Source organism: Apodemus sylvaticus, chromosome 12, assembly GCF_947179515.1.
Source record: "Apodemus sylvaticus chromosome 12, mApoSyl1.1, whole genome shotgun sequence".
Classification (NCBI taxonomy): Eukaryota; Metazoa; Chordata; class Mammalia; order Rodentia; family Muridae; genus Apodemus; species Apodemus sylvaticus.
The window spans coordinates 65,690,849-65,716,316 of NC_067483.1; the positions used below are offsets into that span (position 1 = coordinate 65,690,849).

Genomic DNA, 25,468 nt, shown 5'->3' on the forward strand with positions numbered 1-25,468 from the left:
TGCCTAGTGTCTTTTCATGAATTAATGAAAAATGTCACCATCTTCAGTGTTGCACCTTTTAATATAGAAATACATTTTATACAGTTACCAACTCTAAAAGTACTCTTATTTCTACAAGAAATGTGTGTTTATCTAAAGGAAATAAGGGAATTGGCCTAATCAAAATCAAACACTGGGTAAATATTTGATTCTCATTTTATGTAACTTTAAACAGTCTTTGCTGATGCGTTGAAGTCTACTTTCAGTCATGTTCAATAGAGGTAAGAAGAATTGAGGAACGGAAGATATGCTTTGGGAGTTTGCTGGGAGAGGAAGGGGAAGCAAGAGTAGAACACTTGATGAGCCAAATTGATTTTTTGCTATGTTTAATAACTCAAAAAATTGACTTTTTTGGCATTGAATACCTAGCTTTTACAACATTCACTGGATTGCAGCGGTTACTGGGTGTTGACAGAAGTTTAAATTTGATGGTCCTTTATACAATGCATACCATCTCAAATGAAATACTAGACACAGCAATTGAAAGAGTATGCAAAATAGAATCAAATTCTAGAACATATAAATTATATTCTCAGGTTTCTTTCTTCTTGCATCTTGAGAAGCATTATAACAGAAACCTACCTCATCTAGGAGTTATTTCTCTTGATTGCTTCTGAGTTAATGCTTCTTGTAACCTTGAAGAAAATACTGGTTCCATTTTAAAATATGACAGTGTTTAAAAGAGGATACAAAATTATACTATTGAACATCTGTAAAATGATCAAAGAATCTGTGAGTCCTTTGTAGTACATATGTCCTCAAGTTTTATGATGTCTAGGATACTGGATTTGATCTCCAGATAGCCTGAGACCATGCTTGATGAAATCACAGAAAAATGAGGAAAGGGGGGACATTGAAGGACACATGCTGGAGAGTGAGGGCTAAAGTTCTTTCCTAAAGTTTGTAATTCTTTCTAATATTAGAAAGATTTAGATTTAGAGAGCTTCAGATTTTTGAACTTTAAAAAAATTTTAGATTTATTTATTTTATGTATATGAGTATGCTGTGACTGTTTAAATTTTTAAACAAGAATTATCTTCAATACCTTCAGGCTAAATTCTTAAAGGGGGAAAGTTCCAAAGAAATATTTATAATAACCCTTAGGATTGAGCAAGAGGCCTGAGAGCCCTGGTTGTTTCACAGCCTAGCCTTTTCTTGGGACCTGGAGGATGATCATTTTCTATATCTAAATTCTCTCTCAGACATTCAATCCACTCCCCTTGCTTTACACGAAGCCCAACCATGTACACCTAATGTGATTTAGCCCTGCTTTCATTTCCTGAACCTTTGTGTTGCTTTTTCTTCCTGGATCTCATGCCCAATGCTGCCAGGTTCTCTGTCCCTGCAGGTGCAGACAAATTAGCATAAAGAGTAAGCTGCAAAATTGGAGGACAGCAAATTTGATTTCAAAAGCCATTTCAGATCGAGGTCCATTTGGTGGCATTAGGAGCAAAACTAATAAACAAACCAGATTTTTTTTTTCTACTCAAATTGATTTTTTTTTTTACATGACGGTATCCATTTAGAAGTAGAATATTTTATCAAACTCTGATTTTCACTGTCATGTGCCATGGTTTCTTTTGTCTCCTTTCTCTTTATTGCTGACTGTTAAGTTCTGTGGATTGGCAAAAGAAATCTTTTCTTTAATAATAAAACAGAATGCATTAGGTTTCCAGGATCATTTCTATCTGCTTGCTTTTATGACCTTGCAGATGTGTCATCCTGTGTTTTAATATTTTCATTGTCATCAGTCCCATTTTACAGATGGAAAAAAATATAAAGAGATACTGGTGTCATACCTAGACTTTAAAGAGATACAACTGTGAATAGACCTGGAATCTGGGTTACCATCTTTATCCCAAACAAATGTTTCTTAAGTGACTTCTTTCATATAGAGTGTGACAAGTACTTATCAATTATATTTGGAGTAGGAGAAGTCCTTGCAAAATCTTAGAATTCAGAGGAGAATTGTGCAAGGGATGTGTTTACAGGGCAGTTCTCAAGTATTTCCAGACAGTGCTGGGTAAGTGCTAGGACTGTGTTAGGCCTGTGCTGGGACTGTGTTAGGCCTGGGCTTGTGCTGGGCTTTATTAGGCCTGTATTAGGCTTTTATTAAGCCTGTACTAGGCCTGTACTATCTCTGCTCAGGGCCTGTGCTGGGCCTGTGCTAGACCTCTACTGGTCTTGTACTAAGCCTGTGCTAGTTCTTTACTAGGCCTAAGCACTGGAGCTGTCCTAGACTTGTCCTAAACCTGTGGTGGACCTGTGGTACACCTATATTAGGTTTGTACTGAACACCTACTGGGCCTATACTAGACCTATGTTGGCCCTGAACTGAACCTCTACTAGGAGTATATTGGACCTCTTTTAAGCATGTACTTGGCCTGTTCTGTGTTTGTTCTTGGCCTATATTGGTCTTTTGCTGAATGCCGTGATCTATATCATCTAGTGGGAGGGAACTTACTTCATCTTCTGAAGAACATCCATATTTCAGTACGGAGGTTCCAATGAAGGTAGCAGCTCATTTACGCTTCTGCTTGCTGGGAATCTTTGTCTGATGCCGGTAGTATGTGGGATCAATAGAACTCCCAGGAATGAAGACACAGTTGTCCTGTGAGGGCTCTCTAACAGAACATGGGATGTTCCCTTGCTGTCCCAGTGTCCTCAACCCTTGCTCACAGCTCTCCTCTCCTTGCCTTTAAGAGTGCTTCCCTCTGTGCCCTGTGGCTTTTCTCTACATCAGCACTCCTGCTTACTCATGGTTTTCTATTTCCTCATCTCTCCAGCTTGAAGTGGCCCTTATGGCCCAGACTCCACATCTGTGCTTTTACTATGCATCTCTCTGAGCTCTGCTTCTGCAGATTTATGCCTGATTTGTTCCATATTCCCTACTGCAAATTCCTAAGGGTGAAAATCTGATTCGCTCATCTCTTTGTGCCCAGCCACGCAGCAGGTCACGGCACCATCTGTAGTTGGGCTATCCTTGAGTGAGATATCCACCACAGAGGGGTCACAGAAAGGGCTCAGCAAAGATTGGCCATTGGAGGAAGGGACGTCTCTCTTTAAAAAGACAGTGGATGGTATAAGAATAGATTTATCCAGTGCAGGAGCCTACCAGTCTTTTCCTAAAGCTTGCTAACCCTTCCCCATCCTGAAGTCATCTGGCAGTCTGCATGATGTGACTGGAAATTAATTTCTAGGAACTGGGATGGTTCAAGGTCAGAAAAGGAGGAATCATTAAAGTGACCATGATGACTGAATGCTGTTACTTCATTTTTCTCCTCACGACCATCTTATAAAACAAATAATGTAATCCTTAGTACGCTTAAGCAACTGGGCATTTCCAAGCAAAAACAGCTTAGAGTAGAAAGGGTGATGTTTAACTACTATCTTACATTAGCATCATCTTGGCCTTCAGAACTGTACTTGCAATGGGCTAACACCCCAAGGCAGTGCTCAGATGCTGAGAGCCACTTTGTGGTTATAAAGGCTTATCCAATCCACACCCAGGGAAAGGTCACATTGACGTTAACATTATGAAGTCCTGTTGCCTCCAGGAGGTGGCTACATTCTTGTCAAAGTGACTATTCCATAAAGAATCCTTCTGTGGCTTGTATTAACACAGATCCATCATTAATATGACAGATATGCACACCTGCAGACTTAATTGCTTCAATTTTCTCAAATCACTGATAGGTTTATGGCCTGCCTCAATTCCAGTAAAACTGAAGCAATCTAGACTGAGGTAAAAAATAATGTCTCCCTCCAATCAATCTCATGAGCAGAGCCAGTCTCCAGCCTGATGGCAGGCTTTCTTTCTAGACAGGATAATTAAAGTGGCAGAGCCAGCTACTTTTAAAAGTCCTTTCATCTTAGGTTTATCATCAGTACCACAGCCTCAAGATACTCTAGACAGGAAACATCTTTCCCTCTCCCAACACTCTTCCAGCAACTGGCCTTCCATTTGGGGTAAGGTCTGCCAATTCTTTCTGGGTGAATCTCTCCAAAACTGAGGCAGTGTCCCTTTTGTGAGTTATTTCTTGGGGTGGGTGGTGTGTGAAGAGGTTTCTGTTGCAGTTTAGGAGTCTCTCACTTAAGAAAGTTCTAGAAAATAAGAAAAGCAGTACCTATATCAGAAGCTTTATTCTCTAACATCTATGAAACCCAAAGATAAGACAGAGTGGGAATTTTGATTTTCTTAAGTGGCTGAGGAAATTCCTATCAAAGAAATCCAATCTCCCTCGGGAGTGCTCTGAATGAATGGAACCTTTAAAAACATCATTTCAAGTTATCAAGGATGTAAATAAATGTATTAACTTATTAGATGACTATGCATGAAACAATGGACACTAAGTAGAAACCAATGGACAACAGTGTTATCGCTTCTATGCGGGAAGAAACCTTTTCAAGATATGGACAGATGGTGCCAGTCAGAACAACTAAAATTCTTTTGGTTTTGTGAATGAGGGAAAGGATAAAAGTAACTGATGGGAAATTTTTTCTTAATTTTTTACTGAAGAACTCACAAGGGTTCAACAAATGCATTACTTTGTACCACTGAAGTATGGAAAGAAGCCCTAAGAATATCCCAAATCAAACTATGAAACAACAATAGTTTAATTAGTACTGCTGCATAAAATATACTCATGAATCCCTAAGGATGTCAAAGGTGGATATGGGAGAGGTAAGGCGTCCATCTTCTCCAGAAGATGACCCTGCCTGCCTCTCTTGGTAGCAAACCATTCAAACGGATGAACTCTGTAAATGAAATCTGTAAGTACTAGAAAAGCAATCCAGATGAGCTAGAGTCTAAGGAAGAGGGAGTAGGAGGAGAACTACTGATAGGAATCTGAAGAGGGAGTCATCAGTGGTCTGTAATATGCCTGCTTCTGTACCACATACATTCATCTTAGGGGTCTACTTTGGTTTTCAAAATTATGCCTTTCAAATCCACCGGCCTTAAATATTAAGTTATTGCTTTTGTTAGTTTCTTTTCTTGTTGTTCTGACCAAACACTTGGCAAATGTAGCTTAAGGAAGAAGGCTCATAGCTGGCTCACAGTTTGAGGGTGTGGTCCATCCTGGCCAGTCACAAATGCATGAGGCAGGCGGTTACATTACATTTGCACCGAGCACTCAGGGAGAGATCAGTATTAGTACTCAGCTGTTTAAATGTCTTTCCACTTACTCTGTCTGGGACCTCAGCCTATCAGATGATGCCACCAACCTTCACAGTGAGCCTTTTCTCCCTCGTGTAAACCCCTCTGGAAACAGCATTACAAATATATCCAGAGAGGTGTCCCTGAGGTAATGACAAATGCAGTTGACAGTGAAGACTAACCATCACATTGCTATGTCCCTTGGGCATGGGACTTGAGTTTTGAAAACAATTTAACTGCCCAATGACTTGAAGACTCTTTGTATATTAAAATGTCAAGCTGGTATAGATAGACTGTGAGACTCTCAGAAGCATCTATGTGAGAGGGTAGTAGGTGGTATCACATGGTTCTTTTGGGTTATCATCATTAAGGTAACAGTCTTGTGGATGAAGATGCCCTGCAGTTATGAAGTGGAAAAGATCTCTGACGTACTGGTGACTGGGGGACATCATCTAGAGTTCATTAACACCATTGTCTGAAAACATCAACCCAATATACTGTCCTGGCCAAAAAGGAGAAACAAAATACCAGTGTGAAGGATGTGGGAAACACAGTAGTGCTCTGCATTTTGGAAACCAATATTGACTATCCCAGGAATAAAGCAAATTATTCTTATCAGCAATTTTAAATGATAATATTACTGATAAATGTAACTAATATTTCTCATATTTCTAAGCTTTGCTATGTACATATTCATTTACTAGCACATTTAATCATATGTTTTCATTACTGACATTTCTTTTTAAAGGTAAAGAAACTAAGATACAATGACTCTGGTGGTTCTAAGGGTGGGAGCCTTACCACAGACTCTGCTTTTCCAGTCGTAGAACCCTTCCTACTTCTACAGCACTGTTTTGTTCCACTCCAGGGACTGCACTTGAGAAACAGAGAAAGCTTGCAAAAAAGGCTGCTGTAGACATAGGAAGTAGTTTAGCTCAATGGAACCACCGTAGCCCAGAACTTAGCCAATAACAGCCAAGCATAGGCAAAAGCAGTATGAATGAGAAAGATTAGGAGACTGTGGGAGGGCTTATTACAGAAAGCGACTTTGTCCTCCATGTGGCCGACTGATAGATGTCAAAACTCATCTGAAACCCAACGAAGGTGACTTTGAAGAAGCTGGAAGGAAGGATTCCTCCCTTTAGAAGGTGTTATTCATAGGCCTCATTCCCCAAAGTGGAGCATGATCAAAACAGAAAGAGGTGTGGTAAACAAACCAAAAGGACATGGGGCACTTGATGAATGACAGAGGCAGCATTGCTGAGAAGCTGAGCCTGACCCCAGCTTCAAGGTTGAACTCAGGGAAGACGCATGCCCGCAGAGTCAGACAACTGCCTCCCCTGCTCCCTGCCTCTTGGCCGCAGAGAAAGTGACATAGAAGCTGTCAGCCCTGTGGCATTGGCCCTCAGTCCTCATCACTGTTCTGTCTGGAACCTAATGATCCAGTCCCTTTAGCTGCCTTCCTTTTGTTCTCACTCTGGCTTATTTGATGAAATTTATAGCTGTTTTCCCTCAAAGTATACTCATACACAGGAGAAACAGAAAATTCGACACTTTGTTTTCAATCTATAAAACTTAAGTCAAATAATTTTGAGAATAGACTCAAATGAGTCAAAAAGGATTCTTAGGAAATGTTCGTGAAACTAAGCATGTTCATGGACACACAGCAGAGATTAACCAGGACCTGATGGGGGAGGGGGTGGAAGGGCAGAGTATATCTGAGAAGCAGAGCCTCCGATGAAAGCAGAATGGGACAAAGACATCAGTGACAGAGGGAACAGTTGGGTGAAGCCAAACTTCCCTTCATGTGCACTAAACTCATTCTTCTTGGATTTCAAATGGGATTTTGCGTTTTCTTAACTCAGTACTTGGAAAACAATCTATCATGGACCTTAAGCAGCAAGCAGGGGTAGCATTGCTCTCTTGATATCTGCCTCATATCAGAGACTCCTGTCTCCACCTTGAAAACAAATGGTCCCTGCCATGGCTACCCTTTCTCACCACCAGACAGACCCACGATAGGGGGTTGTTTGTTAGGGAGTGTCTGGAGAAAGAGTATTGGGATCAGGCAGTGCCCACTCTTAAGTTAAGACTCTCTCATAGAAAAGAGTAGCATTCTGGTTGAGCCTTGTCATGAGACATTCCATTTAAAAATAGACCTCTTCTTTATTGTATGTGTACAAATAGAAATCTGGAGGAGAACTTTCAGGGGGTAATTCACTCACGCCACCAGGTAGATTTCAGGGATGGGACTCAAGGTGCCTGGCTTGACCACAGACTAATTAGTAATGATTTAAAAAGTCACAGTAGCCTTTAGTCATTCAGACTTCTCAACAACTCCTTCTTTTTTAAAGGGTGAGAAGGTTTTTAATATAGATATATGGGAATATGCTGAGGCCTTTTGGGGAAGTCCAAAGCAGCCATGTCTACCTCTCTGGGGCAGAGAAGAAATGATCATACTGGCAGGGGTGAGAATTATCTCTCTGAAGCACACAGAAGATCCAGAGCAGAGGAAAACCTCCTTTGGGATATAAAGGAAATACTGGTAATGGCAGAGAAGGTGAGGAGATTCTGTGACCTTCAACATCCCTGAAGTTTAGGGAAGCAGGGAGGGGTTTTGGCCCTTGGCATTAGTATGTATTATAGGTTCATGTCAGTAGGGAAGTGGCTCTTCCTGGCAGACAGAAACCTGTTTCACAGGTTCCTGAGAAATGACAGGACAGAGCAGCAGCCGTCTTCTATACATCAGCCAAGACCGTCAGTTTTGGAGTTCCCTTTGGATCTCACAGTCCAGCTTTCGGTGGTTGATAAGGGAGACATGTAGTCTCTGCCTGATTCAAAGCTGAGTAGGGTCATTTTAGGCTTGAACAAGGGTGGGAGTGGGACAGGAACGTTGGAATGTGGGTCAAAGGTGGGAGAAAGGTCAGTCAGATAGGCCATGGCAGAAGATTCAAGGAAATTACCTGAGAAACCTTTGGCTTACTGACCGGCAGGTAATTTCTCCTGAAAGAACCTAAAGAGACAGGAAGCAACCACATTATCATTATGTTGATAGAGACCAGTGAGTTGAAGAAGGGTAGGAGCTAGAGGCCCAAGGGAGACCAAAGATTAGCCTTGGGGTCAGCCCCTGGAGGCTGGAGTTTGCAAGCCCTTCTCTTTCATTTGATGCACTGATTCACTTTGGATTTTTAGCAAATTAAGGGCTTGTCAAGGCTCCATTTTCAGCAGGCATCTGACTCCATTTGGGGTACAAACGTGAGGAGCTGGAGTAGAAATGATTGCTCCTTGTGGATCGTGTAGAAACAGTCTGTCTGCTCCTTCCAAATAGACACAGATTGATATTAGTTTAAGGTTAAAAAATGGTTACACCCTATAAATTCTTAAAAGAAAAATGGTACCATGTGAGCTCATATTAAGATCTTATCAAGAACACCAGGCCCAGAAACTTATTGAACACACCAAACACCTAGACTCAACGAAGAGGACTTCTAGCCTGGTGCCCAGCAGCCTGTCTTCTGAAGATCCTGCTGTGTACCCAGGGAGCAATAGGCAGATGGCTCCTGACCGTTCCAGGGCCCTTTTGTTCCTTTTACTTTTCATTTTCCCAGCCATCTGTTCATCTGGTCCTGTATGGCTTCATCCTCGAGCTCACCTGTCTCAGCCTCATCCTGCTCTCTGCCTCGATGTCTTTCATAGTGCTTCACCTTGCGAGGTAGCTCTGGCAGACCCTGTGGCTCAGTTCAGCTCTGAGTCTGAGGCTTGGTTTGAGTCTTGGGGCCAATTCCCCAGCTGGATTTTAAGATGTCTAAATTCTTGGAACAATCCCCCTGCATCTGCACTGGTCTCTTGCCTAGGCCTTGCAGTAAGGCCTCTTTGGTACACCATGGCTTCTGCTTCAACCTTTAATGCATTGTAATAATTCTGTAACCTACACATAGACATTTATGTTTACAGAAATGTTGGCTGTGTTATATATGATCTCTGATCTGAGAATTAACATTAGTAGTTGTTATTGGAATAAAGAAATTTGCCTTGGCCAGCTATGAAAAGCCGCTGGGACTACTGGAAAACCACATTCAGTAAAAACATTGTAACTCGAAACTTTATTGTTATTCAACAGTTTCTGACTTCGAAGTACAGAAAAAGTGTCTGTGCTTGTTCCTGACGCAGGGCCTCAGAAAAAGTAGTAAATATGGAAAGGGGACCACGGAGGAACGGATATGTGTTTTTCCTAGCTGAGCATCACATAAGTCACAGATTGGGTGGCCTTGACTTCTTTTAAATCATCCACCCAGGAAGTACCAGATGTCAAGATTAAAGTTTCTATGGGTGATACGTCTATCAGGTCATTTACAGGTCATCTTGACCCTTTTGTCTAACTGCGATTTATACAAATTAGCCCACAGAACTGGGCCAAGACAATGTCAATGGTTCTTTAGACCAGAAACTTGAAGCACAAACTAAGCAGATCTGGTCCACCATAAGGGCCAGGTAGGATGAACTCACATTAGGTTGTCTATGATTTGTATACTACTGTGAAGGGATTAACAGTACAATTTCAGTGTCTGCTCTATAGCATCAACTCTTCAAATGCCTGCCCCTATTTACTATTGATGTATATCTTCTGGATATCTATGATTTTATAAATTCTTGGAGTGATCCCCCTGCATCTGCATTGATGCAAAACCAGGCTTATGGTTTCAAGAGTCATTGCTGATGCATCAGCATTGCTTTGGTAGACAGTCCAGTTGAGTAGTTAAGGCGTGGTGCTGTGAGTTGGAAGACAGGGTTCCAGCCTTGTTATTTCATCTCATTCACTATCTCTTTCGGAAGGATCAAGTCCCTTCTTTGGACTTCTAGTTTCTAGTTCGATGAACCCCCACCCCTGCTAAGGGCTGATTAATTTGTAAAGAAGGACTTGTAATAAAGGCTTTGCAAATCATATGACAGGAGTCATAGTAAGGGATTTTTCACAGAGCTAAAGTCTTCATGGCTATTCCTTGATACTTCCCTCTCTGGGTGAATAACTGATAGCTGAGATCATGATAACATCTCATCTTTACTTTGGAGGAGCTTCTGTTCTAGGCCCTGAGATAGCAAGTGTAGATGATAGGAAGGTCACACTAGACAATCTTGGAGTAAGAGCAGGCTTTCAAGCTCATTTGTCCTCACCTTTTTGTAGGGGACAATGGTGTAGAGAGGATAGCCAGAGAGGCAAATGTGCTGGCATTCTGTGCACCACCAGCCAGCACTCATGCTCAGGGATGGCAGCTCATGCGTTTGTGAGAATGAGATGAAGAATCTCCTATCCTGGGAGAAGATGAGAATGGGGCGTTCTGCTTGAATACAAAGAGGCTTGAGATTTACACTCAGAGGAGACCTGGGCCAATACATCCAGAAAGTAGGATTTACTATAGCACTGAAGAAGGCTCAACTATTATTTTAATATACCTACATTTGCTGGTTTACTGTCTACAACTACCATGCTTCATCCATCTGGAAGGGCCTGACCTTCTTTTATTTTATTTTAGTATCAGGGTCCCACCATTTACCCTTGGATGGCCCAGATCTCGGTATGTAGACATGGTTGACCTAAAACTTACAGAGATCTGCCTGCCTCTGCCTCCAGAGTGTTGAAATTAAAGGTGTGGACCACTGTACCCAGCAGGACATGCATAATTTAATTCAGGGCCATGTTGTCCCATCCCTGGCATTCAGTTCACGGAAAGCTGGTCTCACATGCTAGCCTTTGATGGGAACAGATACCAGGGCATCCCTTGGTGGAAGTTCAATCACTGGTCTTAAAGCATCGATAGTATTATTTGACTTCTGTCAGACACACAAAAAAGTGTTCTTTGCTAAATAGCACTTCCAGGAATATACCATTGTTACCTGGCTTACATTCCTCAGTGAGAACTGAATTCATGAACTTACATTTTACTAGACTTTTTAAGATGTTGAAGGCCCTGGGACCATTCGCAGGTACAATGCACTTAATTCTGTCAAAGCTTATTGCTCAATTTTAGCATTTGTATAAATAACACCAATAATCACAACAATGATGTCACTGGTCTTTATTGTTTGTTAAGTGCTAGAAACTGCTAGGCAATCAGCTTGCATATATCTTGAGACTGGGATTTACAAAGCAACATCTAGAAGGTATGATAATGAATAGTAGTCTTAAAACCAAGAGACCTCGCGCTTTTTCCTTTCTCCATTCTAGAGTTTACTGAGCAAACCTGGTTAAGTAGGCTAATGTGTCTGGAATTCAAGTTCCTAACTTGTAAAATAGGGAAGTCTAGTCCTAAATTGAAGAGTCATGAGGTTTAAGACACCCATGTTTACTGAGAGAGCTGCTCAGCTCAGTTAACATCTAGGAGGAATCTCATCACCTGTGGAGTTGAATCATAAATAGTAAGAACAGAAATATAATTGAATGACAACAAATTAGAAGTGGAAATGAATCAAGACAGCTTAGAGAAAGCAACATACCATCCCCTTTCTATACACTACTTAATAGAAAGGAAAGAGGTGATGTTATCATTACATTACTTCATGCTGATTAGGGGCATCAAGTTCCTTGGGGCAAGTTTGATCTCTACCCTCAGAATTTTTTTTATTCGATATATTTTTATTTACATTTCAAATGATTTCCCCTTTTCTAGCCCCCCACTCCCCGAAAGTCCCATAAGCCCCCTTCTCTCCCCCTGTCCTCCCACCCACCCCTTCCCACTCACCCTCAGAATTTTTAATTTCTTCTTGTTGTTTCTTCTTTCCACACAACTACTTAACAAATCACAGCAACCAATAACAACCAACCAACCAACCAACAACAACCAACAATACACCATGCCTCTAGGAGCCCTAGCATTTATATTCCCTCTGGAAAAATCGCAAGAATTCCAAACTTTACATAATTGCAGAAACTATATCTGCCATTGGCAAAATCATGCCCCTGCTGGAGCACAAGGCAAATCGGAGTAGGTTGCTATGGACAATCTGAAGCAGCCCCCATATCCTACACTTGGAATTAAAACAAAACTATATTCTTATAATATTTCTGTGTTTTTAAAGAAACCAAAATGCCAAATTTGCATCATCAACCCTCTTTTTCCACCTACCTTTTTAAGCAAGAGCCACAGACCCTCGCAACCTCGAGAAAGTCCATGAGATGAGAATTATGATCCTGAAACCTTTGTTTGGAAAAGATCCAGAGCATCAGAGAGACGACTTGAAGTACACAGAGCTCTTATAGGGTCTAGTGGAGGCTTTCCTTATAATTACCTTGTAACAAGTGCTCTGGGCTTCTAAAACCTAAGTGTCCATATTGCTCCCAGTGCCACACAGAGTAACCCAAGACTTATAAAGCTCAAATTAGAATTCCAGTGGAGAAACCTCAAGCTTTAAATGACTTATTCTTCCCACAATGGATGAAACAATCTATAAATACATATTTTAACATCATGAAGTTTAAATATTATTACACATCTTACTTGATGTCAGATTTTGTTAAATGCATGTCGTTATCTCAATTTTCAAAGGTCAGCCATGTGGCAGCAGAGAATAGAACTAGATATAAGTTTTTTAAAAAAAATCCTTTCACCAGTAAGTACATCTGCAGCTCAAATAACCTGGTTCTTTTCAAACAGCTTTGCCCCACCCCCTTTTGAAATGAGATTTTAATGAGTATCATGTGGATAAACTCTTTGCAGAGGTTTGAAAAGATCCAGAGAAACATTGAGGTAGGAACAAGTAAACCATTTTGGATGAAATCACGAGCCATCTGAATGCTTCTCATCTCTATGGTTGTGTCAGAACCTTTTGACTGCATCTTTCCCCGACAGGAATGTTTTCGTCTCCATGGCTAGGTAAATAGAATGTGTGTGTAGTTGCTGGATTGCTATTCATGTCAGCACTGTAGTGCAGTGACCTACTTTCAATGGCATCCATAGAAAGCCTCATTGCTGTCCATGGTAGCTGATTTAAAAGACCACCCTCCACTTCCCACCTGTGACTGCCCTCAGACACACATAGCAATCTGTGGAGTACCCAAGCCCGTATCTTTTTTCCTTTCAGCATGCCTACTCCTTGTGCTGATATATTTTATTCCACCTTTGTACATCCCTGGAAAAGAAGTGGGTGTGTGGGCAACTTTAAAGGAAGCTGAGGTCTCGGGTTTTTGGAGTATAGCATTGTCAAAGAATATTGTTTATGTATGTTAAGAGATCAGGTGATAGACATACATAATGTATGTCCATATGTTGTATGATTTTATAAATTGCATATATAATGCCATATATATATATATATATATAATGTACTGAAGGTTAGTAGCTAACTGGGAACCATTTGGAAGTATTTGTAGGTGGAAGAGTCCCCATAAGAGAATCCTCCTCTGAAATCACATAGACACTTCAGCCAACTCTTACTCCACAGAAAGATAGACTATATTGATACACAAGTAATCCAAAGGCTAAGAGGAAAGCCTAATTTAAAATCTCCAAAGATCGCTATTCAGTTGGCATGCAAAAGTATGCTTGGTCTCCACCTGACTTGGGCTTTGTCTATCACCAAGTGCCATGCTTCATTTAGTGACATCAATGAGGGGGCAGAACTAGAGAGATCTTGGAAACTTCCATCCCATTTCTTGAATACAAGGCATATGAGTTCCAGAGATGGCCACAGGCTTCTCTCCTCGTCCTTGTTCAGTGCTCGATGTGCCTTGTGCTCCCATTTCTCATCACTGAGCCAGTGATGTACCGAGCCCCTAGTTTATGAGTCAGGCAGGGTGACTGTCGCTAATGTGAGGGCATAGACATTCAATTTTTCTTCATTAATCATGGGTGAATTTCTCTACTCCAAATCTCAGCAAATCAAGAAGGTTCTGATTACCTGAGCAAAGAAACTCTTGTGCTTCTGTTAATAGCTGTTTGGCATTTTAAGCTGTCTTGATCTAAGGCTGTGCTGGATAGATCCATAGCTGGTGTGTGGGGGAGGAAGACAGAATAGAACAATAGAAAGCAGCTCCATGGTGCCCAGCGGATTGAATTCGGAAACCACAAGAGGAGCTCCATTCCTAAATGGTTTATGAGCATCTTCACAAAAGAATTTCCTGGCTGTGACATCTCCCGTTATTGTCCATTTAAGTTAGGCATTAGCAACACGCACGCCAGGCAAACCATCAGAGCTCCTGGCATCTATGCCGGCTGAATTCAGGCCCAGCAGGTCATGCATTCTTATGAGGTTCTCACTCTGGGATGCAGGATCATTTCACTTCAGAACTCCAAAGCAGATGGTCCCTGTGGTGAGAGGTGCGGTCCACGGGCCCTGTCATTTTTCTGGCTGACCTCATTTCCTCCACATCCCTTGACTTTGTCCTTTCTTTCTACTTCCTTCTCCTCTGTCTGCCCCTCAGCTTCCTTCACAGATGGCCAAGACACTAATGTGCTGCTGTCATTATGTTTATGAAACTAGTTGAGGTCTTTAGAGGCTGCTGTTCCTGAGACTTTAAAGACTGGTGTCACTTTGATACCTGGGTGGAGATTTGCAAGATAATTAGTGATCCCTGGCTGTTATTAACCCCTGACTTAAGCAGGTTATTTTCTTACAAAGGTGTTGAAAGTTAATATCACTGTTAATAGTTTCAGCCAGAAGACCATAATGACACCATGTGGAAACTAGGCCTACCATCAATATCTTTCAAGCTCTGAATTAGGGAGTGGAGAAGGAAAATAAAAAGCAACATATAAAGAAAAATTGACTAGTTCTGTCACAGGCTCATTTTGGTAACGTTTTTGATGGCCACTCTCATATAGGTAAGACACAACAGTTACACTTTGTTTTAGGTGGTTGGTCTAGCACTACTAATAAAATGAGTTTAATATTCTAAATTTTTGTATGTGTGTGTCACATGTGTATATGTGGAGGCTAGACACTGGATTTCCTTTTCTATCAGACTGTGATATTCTGCTGAGACAGTCTCACTAACCTGGAGCCCAGTGGTTTTGTCTGTTTGTGGGGATTTTTCTGTTTCATTGTGTTCTTTATTTTTTCTGTGTTTGTTTGGTCGGTGTTTTGGCTAGGTTGGTGGCAAGCAAGACTTTGTGATCCTGTTCCTACACACCCCTAGTGCTGGGGTCACACACTTGTGCCAGGCTCGACTTTTTGCACAGGTGCTGGGGTTTTGGTTGAAGGTGTTCTTGCTGAAGCTGCAAAGGCTGTTACCTCCTGAGTCACCTTCCTCCTGAATTAATCTTTATTACATAAAGACACTCACAATGGCCACTAGCATAGCATATAATGGAGGTGAGGCTCCATTCTGTTTGCAGAAGTGTTGCCTTTTACTTGAAATTATTTCACAAATAGTATGAAGGTATTTGTAACATCTCACTTAGCATTGAAAATAACCAACAAATCTAAATAATTCAGAGATTCCCCCCTATCCTCTACTGGCAAAGACTGTGCTTAGTAACGCATTTTAGTGTTTCTTCAGTGGAACTAACTCTTCTCTAAGTCTGTTCTTGTGGGAGTCCCTCAGAAAGCATTTTAGATTTGGTTTGGAAAAAATGGTTGTGTCAGGATGAAAATAAGTAGCAAGGCCTTTCAACAGGCAGAATGGCCACCAGGGTGGTGTCAACATCCTCCTTGAAAGATCACAGGATCAGTTCTGCAGGTGCCCTCAACATGAGGCCAAGCGTGGAGAAGGTAATGCTACCTCCTGCCTTGACCTCACCAATCACAGGACCTCATTACTACTCAGCTGAACTCAGCTTGGAAACCAGGCTTTCTAGCAATGAAAAGGGGCCCCAAGATATCCAGACTGCTCTAACATACTCTAAGCAATTCACCAAACTAATTGATCCTTGAGAATTTTCCCAATTAAATCCATACTCCAATTGAAATTTTCTCATTCATTGAATGAGGGCATGCATGGTAGATCTGGTACTTGGAAGGAAATTCTGATGCTGACTGGATGTTTCTTAACTCCTCAGATCAGGTTCTCTCAGCACGGGAGTATGCACAGGGAAGAGAAAAGCAACTGGATAGCAAGAACATGTTGTAATGGCAGGTAGAACATTTGTGTAGCAAAGTTTTGAGTGTCCTGAAGTAACCCCACAAAGAGACTACTAACTCCCAACCCAGGAGCTATCATTAGAACAATGACTAAGGCTAATTAAAAGTGATATCACCTCACTCCGCCTTTTCCATCCCAAGCTTTTCTCTCTTATGACTTTTCCTGCCCAGTGTTCTGCCAGTGCAGTTCCCTGTGACATGAAGTGCCATGGTTATCTCTTAGAAACAAGCTATTTGCAGAACCATTATGAGGGGGTACAATGTGAAGTTGGGTCTGTATCTTGAGGTCTCTGTCCCTATCCTCTGTGTGAAGTTGGGTCTGTATCTTGAGGTCTCTGTCCCTATCCTCTGTGTGAAGTTGGGTCTGTATCTTGAGGTCTCTGTTCCTATCCTCTTGACCCAAGGTGGAGCATAGGCCAGACCTGAGAGGAGGTTTAGCATCTGGAGACAGAACTATGGGTGATCAAAGTTACAGAGGAATATTGAAGTTCATCTACATACTTGCGTCTTCACAGAGATGAGGAAGGTCAGAAAGAGGGGACATATGCTAAGATCCTCAGATCATGCCTAGACATCCTGAGTCCCACTCCTGTAGTCCCTGAAGAATGCAGAGTCAGAGCCACAGTGGCACCTAGACCTAGTACATCAGCCATTCTCATTCTGCATTCTGGTGATCATTAACTTGGTTGATGAGTCTGCCTAATAGAATTGCGAATGACTTTTCCCTAGCTATGAGCTTCTTAAGAAGACATTTAAGGCTCTTCCATGTGCCATTAATCTGGATTCTGAGAGTAGATCCTCCGTAATTCTTTGACGTATCACCCCCCCCCCCACCTCTGCAGCTTAACCAGACCCCCTGTGACTCTGACAATGTACATCATCCTTCTGTTCCTTTGGGTTCTTTTGTGTACACTGTGCACTTCAGCTGCCATTGTGCATGTCTCCAGCATCTCCCACCATTTTATGACTTCCCATCAGTGTCTACCCAGCCAACTCTTACCCGATGCTCAGCATTGCTGTCACTCAACCCTGGCCACATCTGAAGATTCCTGCTGGATGAAAAGTGCCTTGAGAGTAGGAGTACATAGTTTAGTTCCCAACTGTGACCAACATAATGCACTCCAGGAACATTTATTGGATGTAAGAAGGGACAGCACCCTGCTTTCTTTGTATAGCAAGGTTTTAACAGGAACTAAGATGTAAGGTTTGCAGGAGTAAGGATAGATAGACATGGTAAGAGCCAAGACAGACTTATCTTTCTGGAGACCTCAACCCCACTGTGTGCTGAAATGTGTCACTGTAACATCTGGACATAACCTTAGAGGGTCCTGTGGAATTTGTTTGATTCGGTATACTGCCACAAAGGTCCTCTGTGAGCTTCAATGGCAATCCTATGTGACTTTGGATTGGAATAACAATTTTATCACCACCCTAATTTGCTCCTTGGAGTCTCATGACTGGCTTGCATTACATTTCTTGAGATAGGGCCATTCACACAGACGTGATTGCACTGTTTTCAATCTTGTTTGTGAAGAAGATGGGAGGGCATTTACTATGTCCTGTGTGGTCTTCCATTTGCTGATCAGCTCATATATAGCATAAATATAAATAAGTTCCTGGTTTGGCATTTGAGCTCCTTCATGTAAGGAGAGGGAAAATTGCCAAGGATGAATCTACCATTGTATAATTAACTTGAAACTAAGAATTGATGAATGTCCTTGGCAGATGTGGTGCCCTCTTTCCTTTACCTTGTGCCCTCTACAGTGAACCAAGTCAAGCAGAATAATGATATTGCCATCACAGGGATGGGAATGTATATCCCATAGAGGGATTCAGGGTGTTAGCCTGGAAGCCATGGCTAGAGTCTCTGTGTGCTAATCCCAGTGCCCCATGGAATACTTTGTCAAGGTCCTCACAGCACCTAGTCTTTCCTTGGTACCTCCATACCTAGTGCCATGGAATGCAATACCTTATTCCTGTCTGAAACATTGTAGCTGCTTATAGACAAAGTTTTTTAATAAGTCTATGAACATGTTCTAGAATTAGACAGTGGGTGGTGATTACACAACATGATGAATATACACACAAGTATACACACACATACGCCCACACAAACCCACTCTATTAAAAGGTGACTTTAAGGCATTTAAATTGTATCTCAACTTAAAAATAAATCATGTGATATAAAGACCTGGAAGAAAAGATTAGATTATTATGGCCATGAAACTCATAAAAGGCGACATGGCTTTTCTATTTTAGGGCTCTCCACCCCCCTTTCCTCCCTCTGTGTTCTAAGGTCCGGCTATCTGCTTTTGAAAGTAATGTAGAGTGCAACAAATAGTTCATGTGTCTCTGCCTCTGCTCTGTGTCAGGTTGGTTGACCTTAGTCTAGGTATTTTCTTATTTTTGCTTTCGTGGTTAAAGTAGGGTTAATGAATCTGACCTACATGATGGAGATCTGCAGGGAAACAAGATCTAGTTTATGAAGTGATTTAAAGGGACAGGTGCTAGATCCTTCTGAATAGTTACAGAAAGGGCTGAGTGGCACCCAGACACGCATGGAATAAATCTTAGCCTGAGTGGGGATGGTTCTGAAAAGAAGATGGACTTGATTATGCCATCAAATACACTACCGGGAGCTGGCAGGCTGATGATGTTTATCTCTGCTGAGATGGGTACAGATTTGGTCCCTAGGCAGGGGCAGAACAAGGGCATCAGGGAGAGTGTGTTTCTAGGAATCTTCTAACACTGTAAAACCAGGAGAAGTCATGAGGAGTGCCTGCCTGCAGGATACACACCATGCGCCTAGAAGCACTTGGTGATTATTGCATCTGCATTTATTGTGTTTGACTTGTGTTGCTTTAAATACTTACCTTCTGAGAAGCATCCAAGGTTGTTTTCTCAGCTGGGAGTGTAGAAGACCCTTTAGCCAACTCATTCTCATCCTTCATAATTCTGTAATCCTTTAATGCAGTTCTTCCATGTTGTGGTAACCCCCCAACCATAAAATTACTTTTGTTACTACTTTGTAACTGTAATTTTGCTACTGTGATGAATTATAATGTAAATATATGATATGCACAATAACAGATATGTGATTGCTATGAAAAAAATTGTTCAATCTCCCCAAAGGAGTCACTACCCACAGATTGAGATATGTTGGTTTAGAGATTTAGAGGAACAGTTGATGTGGGAAGCCAGTGTCACCACTACACCAAACAAATAGGAAGGTGCCTTCTGAAAACCAGCTCTGAAACACAGATCTTCAGTTCTCAGTCTCTTTGCCCTCTGAAGCTCCCAGGATTCTAGGCTACAGAAAAGAGAGACCAAGTATGAAAGGAGATACTTTATTGGCAGCTCCCCTTCACAATCTCAAGTTTCCTCTTCTCACCAGTAAGTGTGATGTTGGATGGGCAAGGCCATCATATCAGCCTCTGGCAGGCATAGGCCAATGACTCCTGTCCCATGAGAAACCTCGGTGTCCTACACAGAATAGTAATGGATATGCCCATTCCTTCTCCTCATCCTCATTCATTTTTTTGCCTGGCAATCCCTTTCCTTTTCCCATTTGCCAAGAGGTATCTTTTCCCTTAGAGAAGATCACTTTCTTACCCTTTGTACACTTTCCTAAGGTCCTTTCTTCCTCCCAACGTCCTGGTGAGCTGCTTTATAACATGGAGAGCTCCTCATTTCACTTAGTGCCTGAGTGCCTAGCACAGGGCCTGGTGCATAGAGCATGTCTAGTGTGTGTCTGTTAAATGTGTGGCTGAATCAATAAATAACATCAGTCTGCTCTTCCATAAATAGTGACGGATAATTATAAATTCCATAAATATTTAAAATTGCTTTCCTCTTTATGATTCTGATAGTTGATGAGAATATATTCTAAGTGTGTCTATTAAATCTTTTTTATATCTGTGGAATAATTTTTTGGCCAGAGGTGATAAATTTCAAGAGAAGAACATGTCTTTGGAAAATGAAATTTTATAAAGGAATGATTTGTTAAAGTGTGTATAGCAGAACACTGGTCCCCCTTTGAGACTGTAATAGTTGTTAAAGGAAGCATGGTCTGAAGATTAACTGGAATCCTGGAAAACATGGATCGATCAGATTTCTCTACTATGGGATACCCTAGAAGTCTGATGTGATATTGCTTAGGAAAAGGGGATATGTATACAGAATTTTCCTGCAGCAATAACTTGGTCCTCACTACAGTGCAGAGGTCAAAGTAGATTTCTATTTGTTTGTTTAATTTTTGTTCTTTAGCATTTTTCTATTGGGGATAGCTTAGCATTCACCTAAATACCTCTATAGCAAAAAGTGTAACAAGTGTCTATGATAAGGGCCCAGTTCACTCCACTTTCTTCATGCACAACATCTCCTTTGCAAAAGTGACAAGAAAAACAAAACAAAAAAAAAGCTAAAACATTTCTTTACCTGTCATGACATTTTACCAGCTGTCGCCAGTGGACTGTGCAGCCCACAACTGTGGTTCCACAAATGTGCCCGCAGCCCCAGTGTCTCTTCAGTAACCTCCCAGGACTGTCCCATAAATGCTAGTTCTCTGTACAGTAATTACCAACTCTCTCCTTGGTAGATTCACTGGAGTCTGGGAGTAATTGCTGGGTAACTCACATGTCCAGATTTACAAGAGGCAAACAACCTTGTATTTACCTCAGGGGGTTATCAGGTATTCAAACTGTGCTATGTAAGGGATACTATTGATCACAGAACTGGGGGAAGAACTTGAATTTTCACCTCAGTATTTTTCTCACTGGGTGAGAGCCTGGCTCACTAGATTTATCATAGAATGACCTACGGGGGATAATTCTCTCCTCTTGATCTCTCGTCTTTCTTGAGTTTTATAAGTAGCAACAAACCTGGTTATAGTCAGAACCCTTTGTTGTCTGCAGATAGAAGTAGCTTGTTGGTATCAGGATCTAGGAATAGGAAATCTTGGCCCAGTGCAAAATCTTACCCTGTGACTTTGGTCTTTTCCCCTTAGAGATCTCAGGGAACACAGAAGATATCCCCCTGGTGCGCTGGAGGCAGCAGTGGCTGGAGAATGGTACTTTGCTTTTTCATATCCATCACCAAGACGGTGCTCCAAGTCTCCCCGGACAAGACCCAACTGAAGAACCCCAACATGAATCAGCAGAGGAGGAACTGAGGATCCTCCACATCTCAGTCATGGTAAGAGCAGGCTAGACCCAGTCATCTGGGCACACATAGCCTGTGTTCACCTTGATATTAAGAATCTTGCACTGTATTGGTCAGCTTTTCATCGTGATAACAAGATATGTAAGGTGGCTGCTTATGAAGAAGCCCCGAGTTCTGGAGGTCAAGGGCACAGTGCCTATGTCAGTATAGTTCTGTGAGAACACTTGCAGCTATCCACATCATAGTAAATGGCTATGAGAGGGGCAGGTGTGGAAGAGGTTGAGGCCTATACAAGAAGCCAGAGATGTACTCTATAATGCCCTCTAAGTTCATTCTGATGATCAGGTTCCAATGAGGATTTCCCAGAGGCTTCGCCTCTTAAAGGTTCCACACCAACTCCCAATACTGCCAGTCTAGAAATAAGGCTATCAGCACCACAGCCTTTCAGGGAGAGTGCACATTGAAACCATTGCAATAGACAGAGCTTTATAAAATCCAAATCTAGGAAGATCATTGAACATGCTGATACATAAACTTCTCACTTGTAGGGAATGTGTCCACATGTGCTGCGAAAGTTACAGCTATTTCTACAGAATAATTTCCCAACTGTTCTTTCTAGGAACATACCCATATATGGAGTGGCTTTTCCACATATGAAATAATGTCTTAGAAAGGAATCACTCAGTTATATTGGATTATTTTAAAGAAATTAGTCCATGAAGGGCACATGGATGACCTAATCTCCAAGCTGCTAGCTACTACCAAATCTTCTTTAATTTTTTTTCCCAACCAGGAGAAATCAGTGCCCTGCTTTTCTTTTATGCCACAGTAAGGGGGATGCCAATAGAAGCTCTCTAGCCTAGTTTCAAAACTTCCCCACCATCACCCAATCTGCACGTAAATATGAAGCCTCAAGGATATGATAAAATTCTTCCCAAAGTACTAGAAACCTGTACTTAAGAATGTCACTAAAATATCATGATACAATGGCGGATGTGTGAGAGAGATGAGGGGTTTCGGTAGCGTTTTGCTTAGTGGTGAATATTTAGCAATAGAACAAATGTATCACATAGTTAATGCATTGTCCATATTTGTGGAAGAAATGAATACATTTTCAGTGGAGACATGGAAATATTTGACATCGACTGCATTGGTGAGACTGCATTTATTTATAGAGTCCTGATTGTAGGTTGAAACTTTGACTGGTTGCTCATGGAATATGTGTGTAGGACAATGCTCGCACGCTCACACCTGGCCCAGCCTAGGACTTGGTGTACCTTTAATTCATCCCTTGCTTGTCATTTAGTTGTATCCAGCACTGCATTAGTGTCTGCTACAGTGAAGAAAGCAGAGTAAGTTTTGAGTACTTTGTTATTGATTGTAGCTTTGGAGAATAGAATGATACTGATCAAGAGTACCACTGGGCTTTAGGGAACACACTGTGTTATCTGGATACCTACGAGACACCTTTACATTAATGCCTGTGTTGAGAGAACCTGAGGAGGGATCAGTGGACAGTTGACCCTGGAACAAGGAGGAGACAGCATCAGCCTTGGAGCTAGATTTCAGATCTTTCTTTTATATGCTTGCAGTTCCCCATTGCAGAACAGCAGTAGCACTTAATTTTACAAACAAAATGTGCATTTCCTTAGCTTCCTTTTAGTTTACTGTATCTCATTTTTTGCCAGGCTGAAGGAGGCAGAGGTTTAAAGGGTACAAGTGAAGGACTAGGATGGCAAGTGTCAAGATGCCTCTGACTTGCCTTTCCCTTGGCCTTCTGGGTGTGATCCGACCTCATCTCCATGGCTATTTAGAAAGTCTCTGCCCTCATTTGTTGCATGGGATCTCAAAGTGAATCGATCACAGCCACCTTCCTCCCCATCCTTGTCAAAGTGGCTCCTCAGTGGAGCACACGGTACACCTGGCCTTCCCCCTCAGCCCCATTCTCATTCCATACCACACACCTGCACGTGCTTCCTCTCCATCCTCAGACTGCTTCTCTAGAAACAGTTTCAAAGTCTGAAGTTGAGGATCTGCCCCCAGCTCAGAAATCAAGCCTGAGGGTATCCTGTTTGAAGATGTTGATCCAAGAGTCTCTGATGGTTTCTTCTGAAGAGACTCCAGGATAGGTAGAGTGTATTTGATTCACTTTATACAATATCCTTTAGAGGTAATGTAGGCAGCTATTTGAGGCATCCAGAGTAGCAGCCCAATAAATGTTAAAAGATAATAAAACCCTTTGGCTAGTAATAGTCTTGGGCAATGTGATCTGTACTTACAAGATATCACCTTAATTCTTTTACTAATGAAATAACAATAGCCAGGGATATTGATCTCTATGAACTCTAATGAACAATAATAATGCCTTTTTCCAGACTGATTCAAAATAGAATCATTTGAAAACAAAGAAAAGTTAATATTATTATGAAAATATGAGTATGTCTTACTGTTGCCCTCTCTCTAAGAAGATGCATATTTAAAAGCTTAAAGGCAATCCTAAGTATTTCAATATGTGCAGCGGGAATGGGTGGTTTTGTGCAAACCTTCAAGTTTCTATTTCTCTGTACTCACACTCCCCTCAGCTGTGATGCCTTAATGCAGGGACTGGCACTTATTTTCATATTTTGCTTTCACTGCATTTCATTTTAAATACAACATATAAGGAATTATAGAATGTCCCATATAGGTACCCTTTGGTATCCTTCTGAGATTACATGAATGAGAAAGTGCAAGCTCTCTCCTCAAATGTGTCCAGTACAACCTGTCATCAGCAAAACTGGGGCTTGCATAAGACCAATAATCCAGCTGGGTGCTTTGCAATTTAAAACTTGGAGAAAGCTTTCTTTCCTTTTTTTATTTTTCAATCACATCCTAAAATTTTGAATTATTTTTTCAAAAGAGTCACCATTTCTTCCTTGCATGCAGTAATTGGATTTCCCTCCTGAAATCTTAGGTTATTGCTTTGAGGGTCAAAGGATATATTTTAACCTCCTGCATGATTCAAACTTAGCTGAAGAGATTTATTTCAAAATTTATAGAATAATTGACACTTAGAATCATGACAATACAGAAGCATATTCTTTTGCAAACTTCTGAACAAGTGGTAGCAGAATTAATGAGTTAAAACTGAGTGTGAATTTTAAGCCAACTGTTAAAAAAATAACAACTTCAGCAACAAGGCAAATTGTTTATTCCACAGAAGACTAGATTTTGACACGATTTACATCAGATAGTCAGACACTGTGCGGATTTAAATTTCTACTTCTGCTAATTTACCATATGATGCACATTTTTTTCTCCTTAGAGTATGTAAAAAGAATTTAATGGTGCATAATAGAATGTAAATGTATTATCTCTATATTTTCTGGTTGTAATTAAAAATGGCAGTGTTAATAGATTTCCTAAATGCACATAGGTTGGTTATGTTTTTCCTAGCAACTAGCCTTCAGTTTAGTCTGTTTGTCTGTCTCTCTACCATCTGTCTACTTTTGGTTGTGGTAATTACTACTGCTAGATAATATCTTTTAAATGTTATTCTTCTTAGGCACAACTTATAATTGTGTGGGGGGGCAGAGTCTTTGAGCTTCTATATGTCCTTCTGAGCATTATATGGACAAACCCATCAATTAGGATTAGGTACTGTCCAGGACCACTGCCCCTAGGTGTGTGAGGTTCGTGTAGACTCTACCTGTCAGTATACTCAAAGCTCTCCAATGCTCCCTGCTCCTGGGAGCTTCATATAACCTAAAGCGCTGTGTTCTCTTTTGAAAAAAATATCAAGACTGCTAGGGAGTTCTAGAGTCTATTAAATAGAGAAGGACATTTAGGTAAGTTCCATTTTAGAGAAGCAACATTTGGGTACCAATTAGTCTGGAGCATTCCCAAAGCCAACTGTGGGTGGCTTTAATTTCCGGGGTTGCCCAACAGCATTGTGTTGAAAGTCCTCATCTTAGCTCTCACTGTTCTATACAAGGTCAGTCCAGTCACTCAACTGTCACTTGTCACTTTGCTTTGAGCTGGGTTTCATTCATTTCTAGT

General features: G+C 41.3%; 1 protein-coding gene across 1 annotated transcript in view; it reads left to right on the top strand.

Moving 5' to 3' along the window:
- The window catches only part of Astn1 (astrotactin 1), a 317,026-nt gene that overhangs the window by 89,721 nt on the left and 201,837 nt on the right, over window positions 1-25,468 (top strand). Inside the window, exon 2 of the mRNA XM_052200999.1 lies at window positions 21,276-21,463. Coding sequence (XP_052056959.1) covers window positions 21,276-21,463 — 188 coding nt within the window. The remainder of the gene's footprint in view (window positions 1-21,275; window positions 21,464-25,468) is intronic.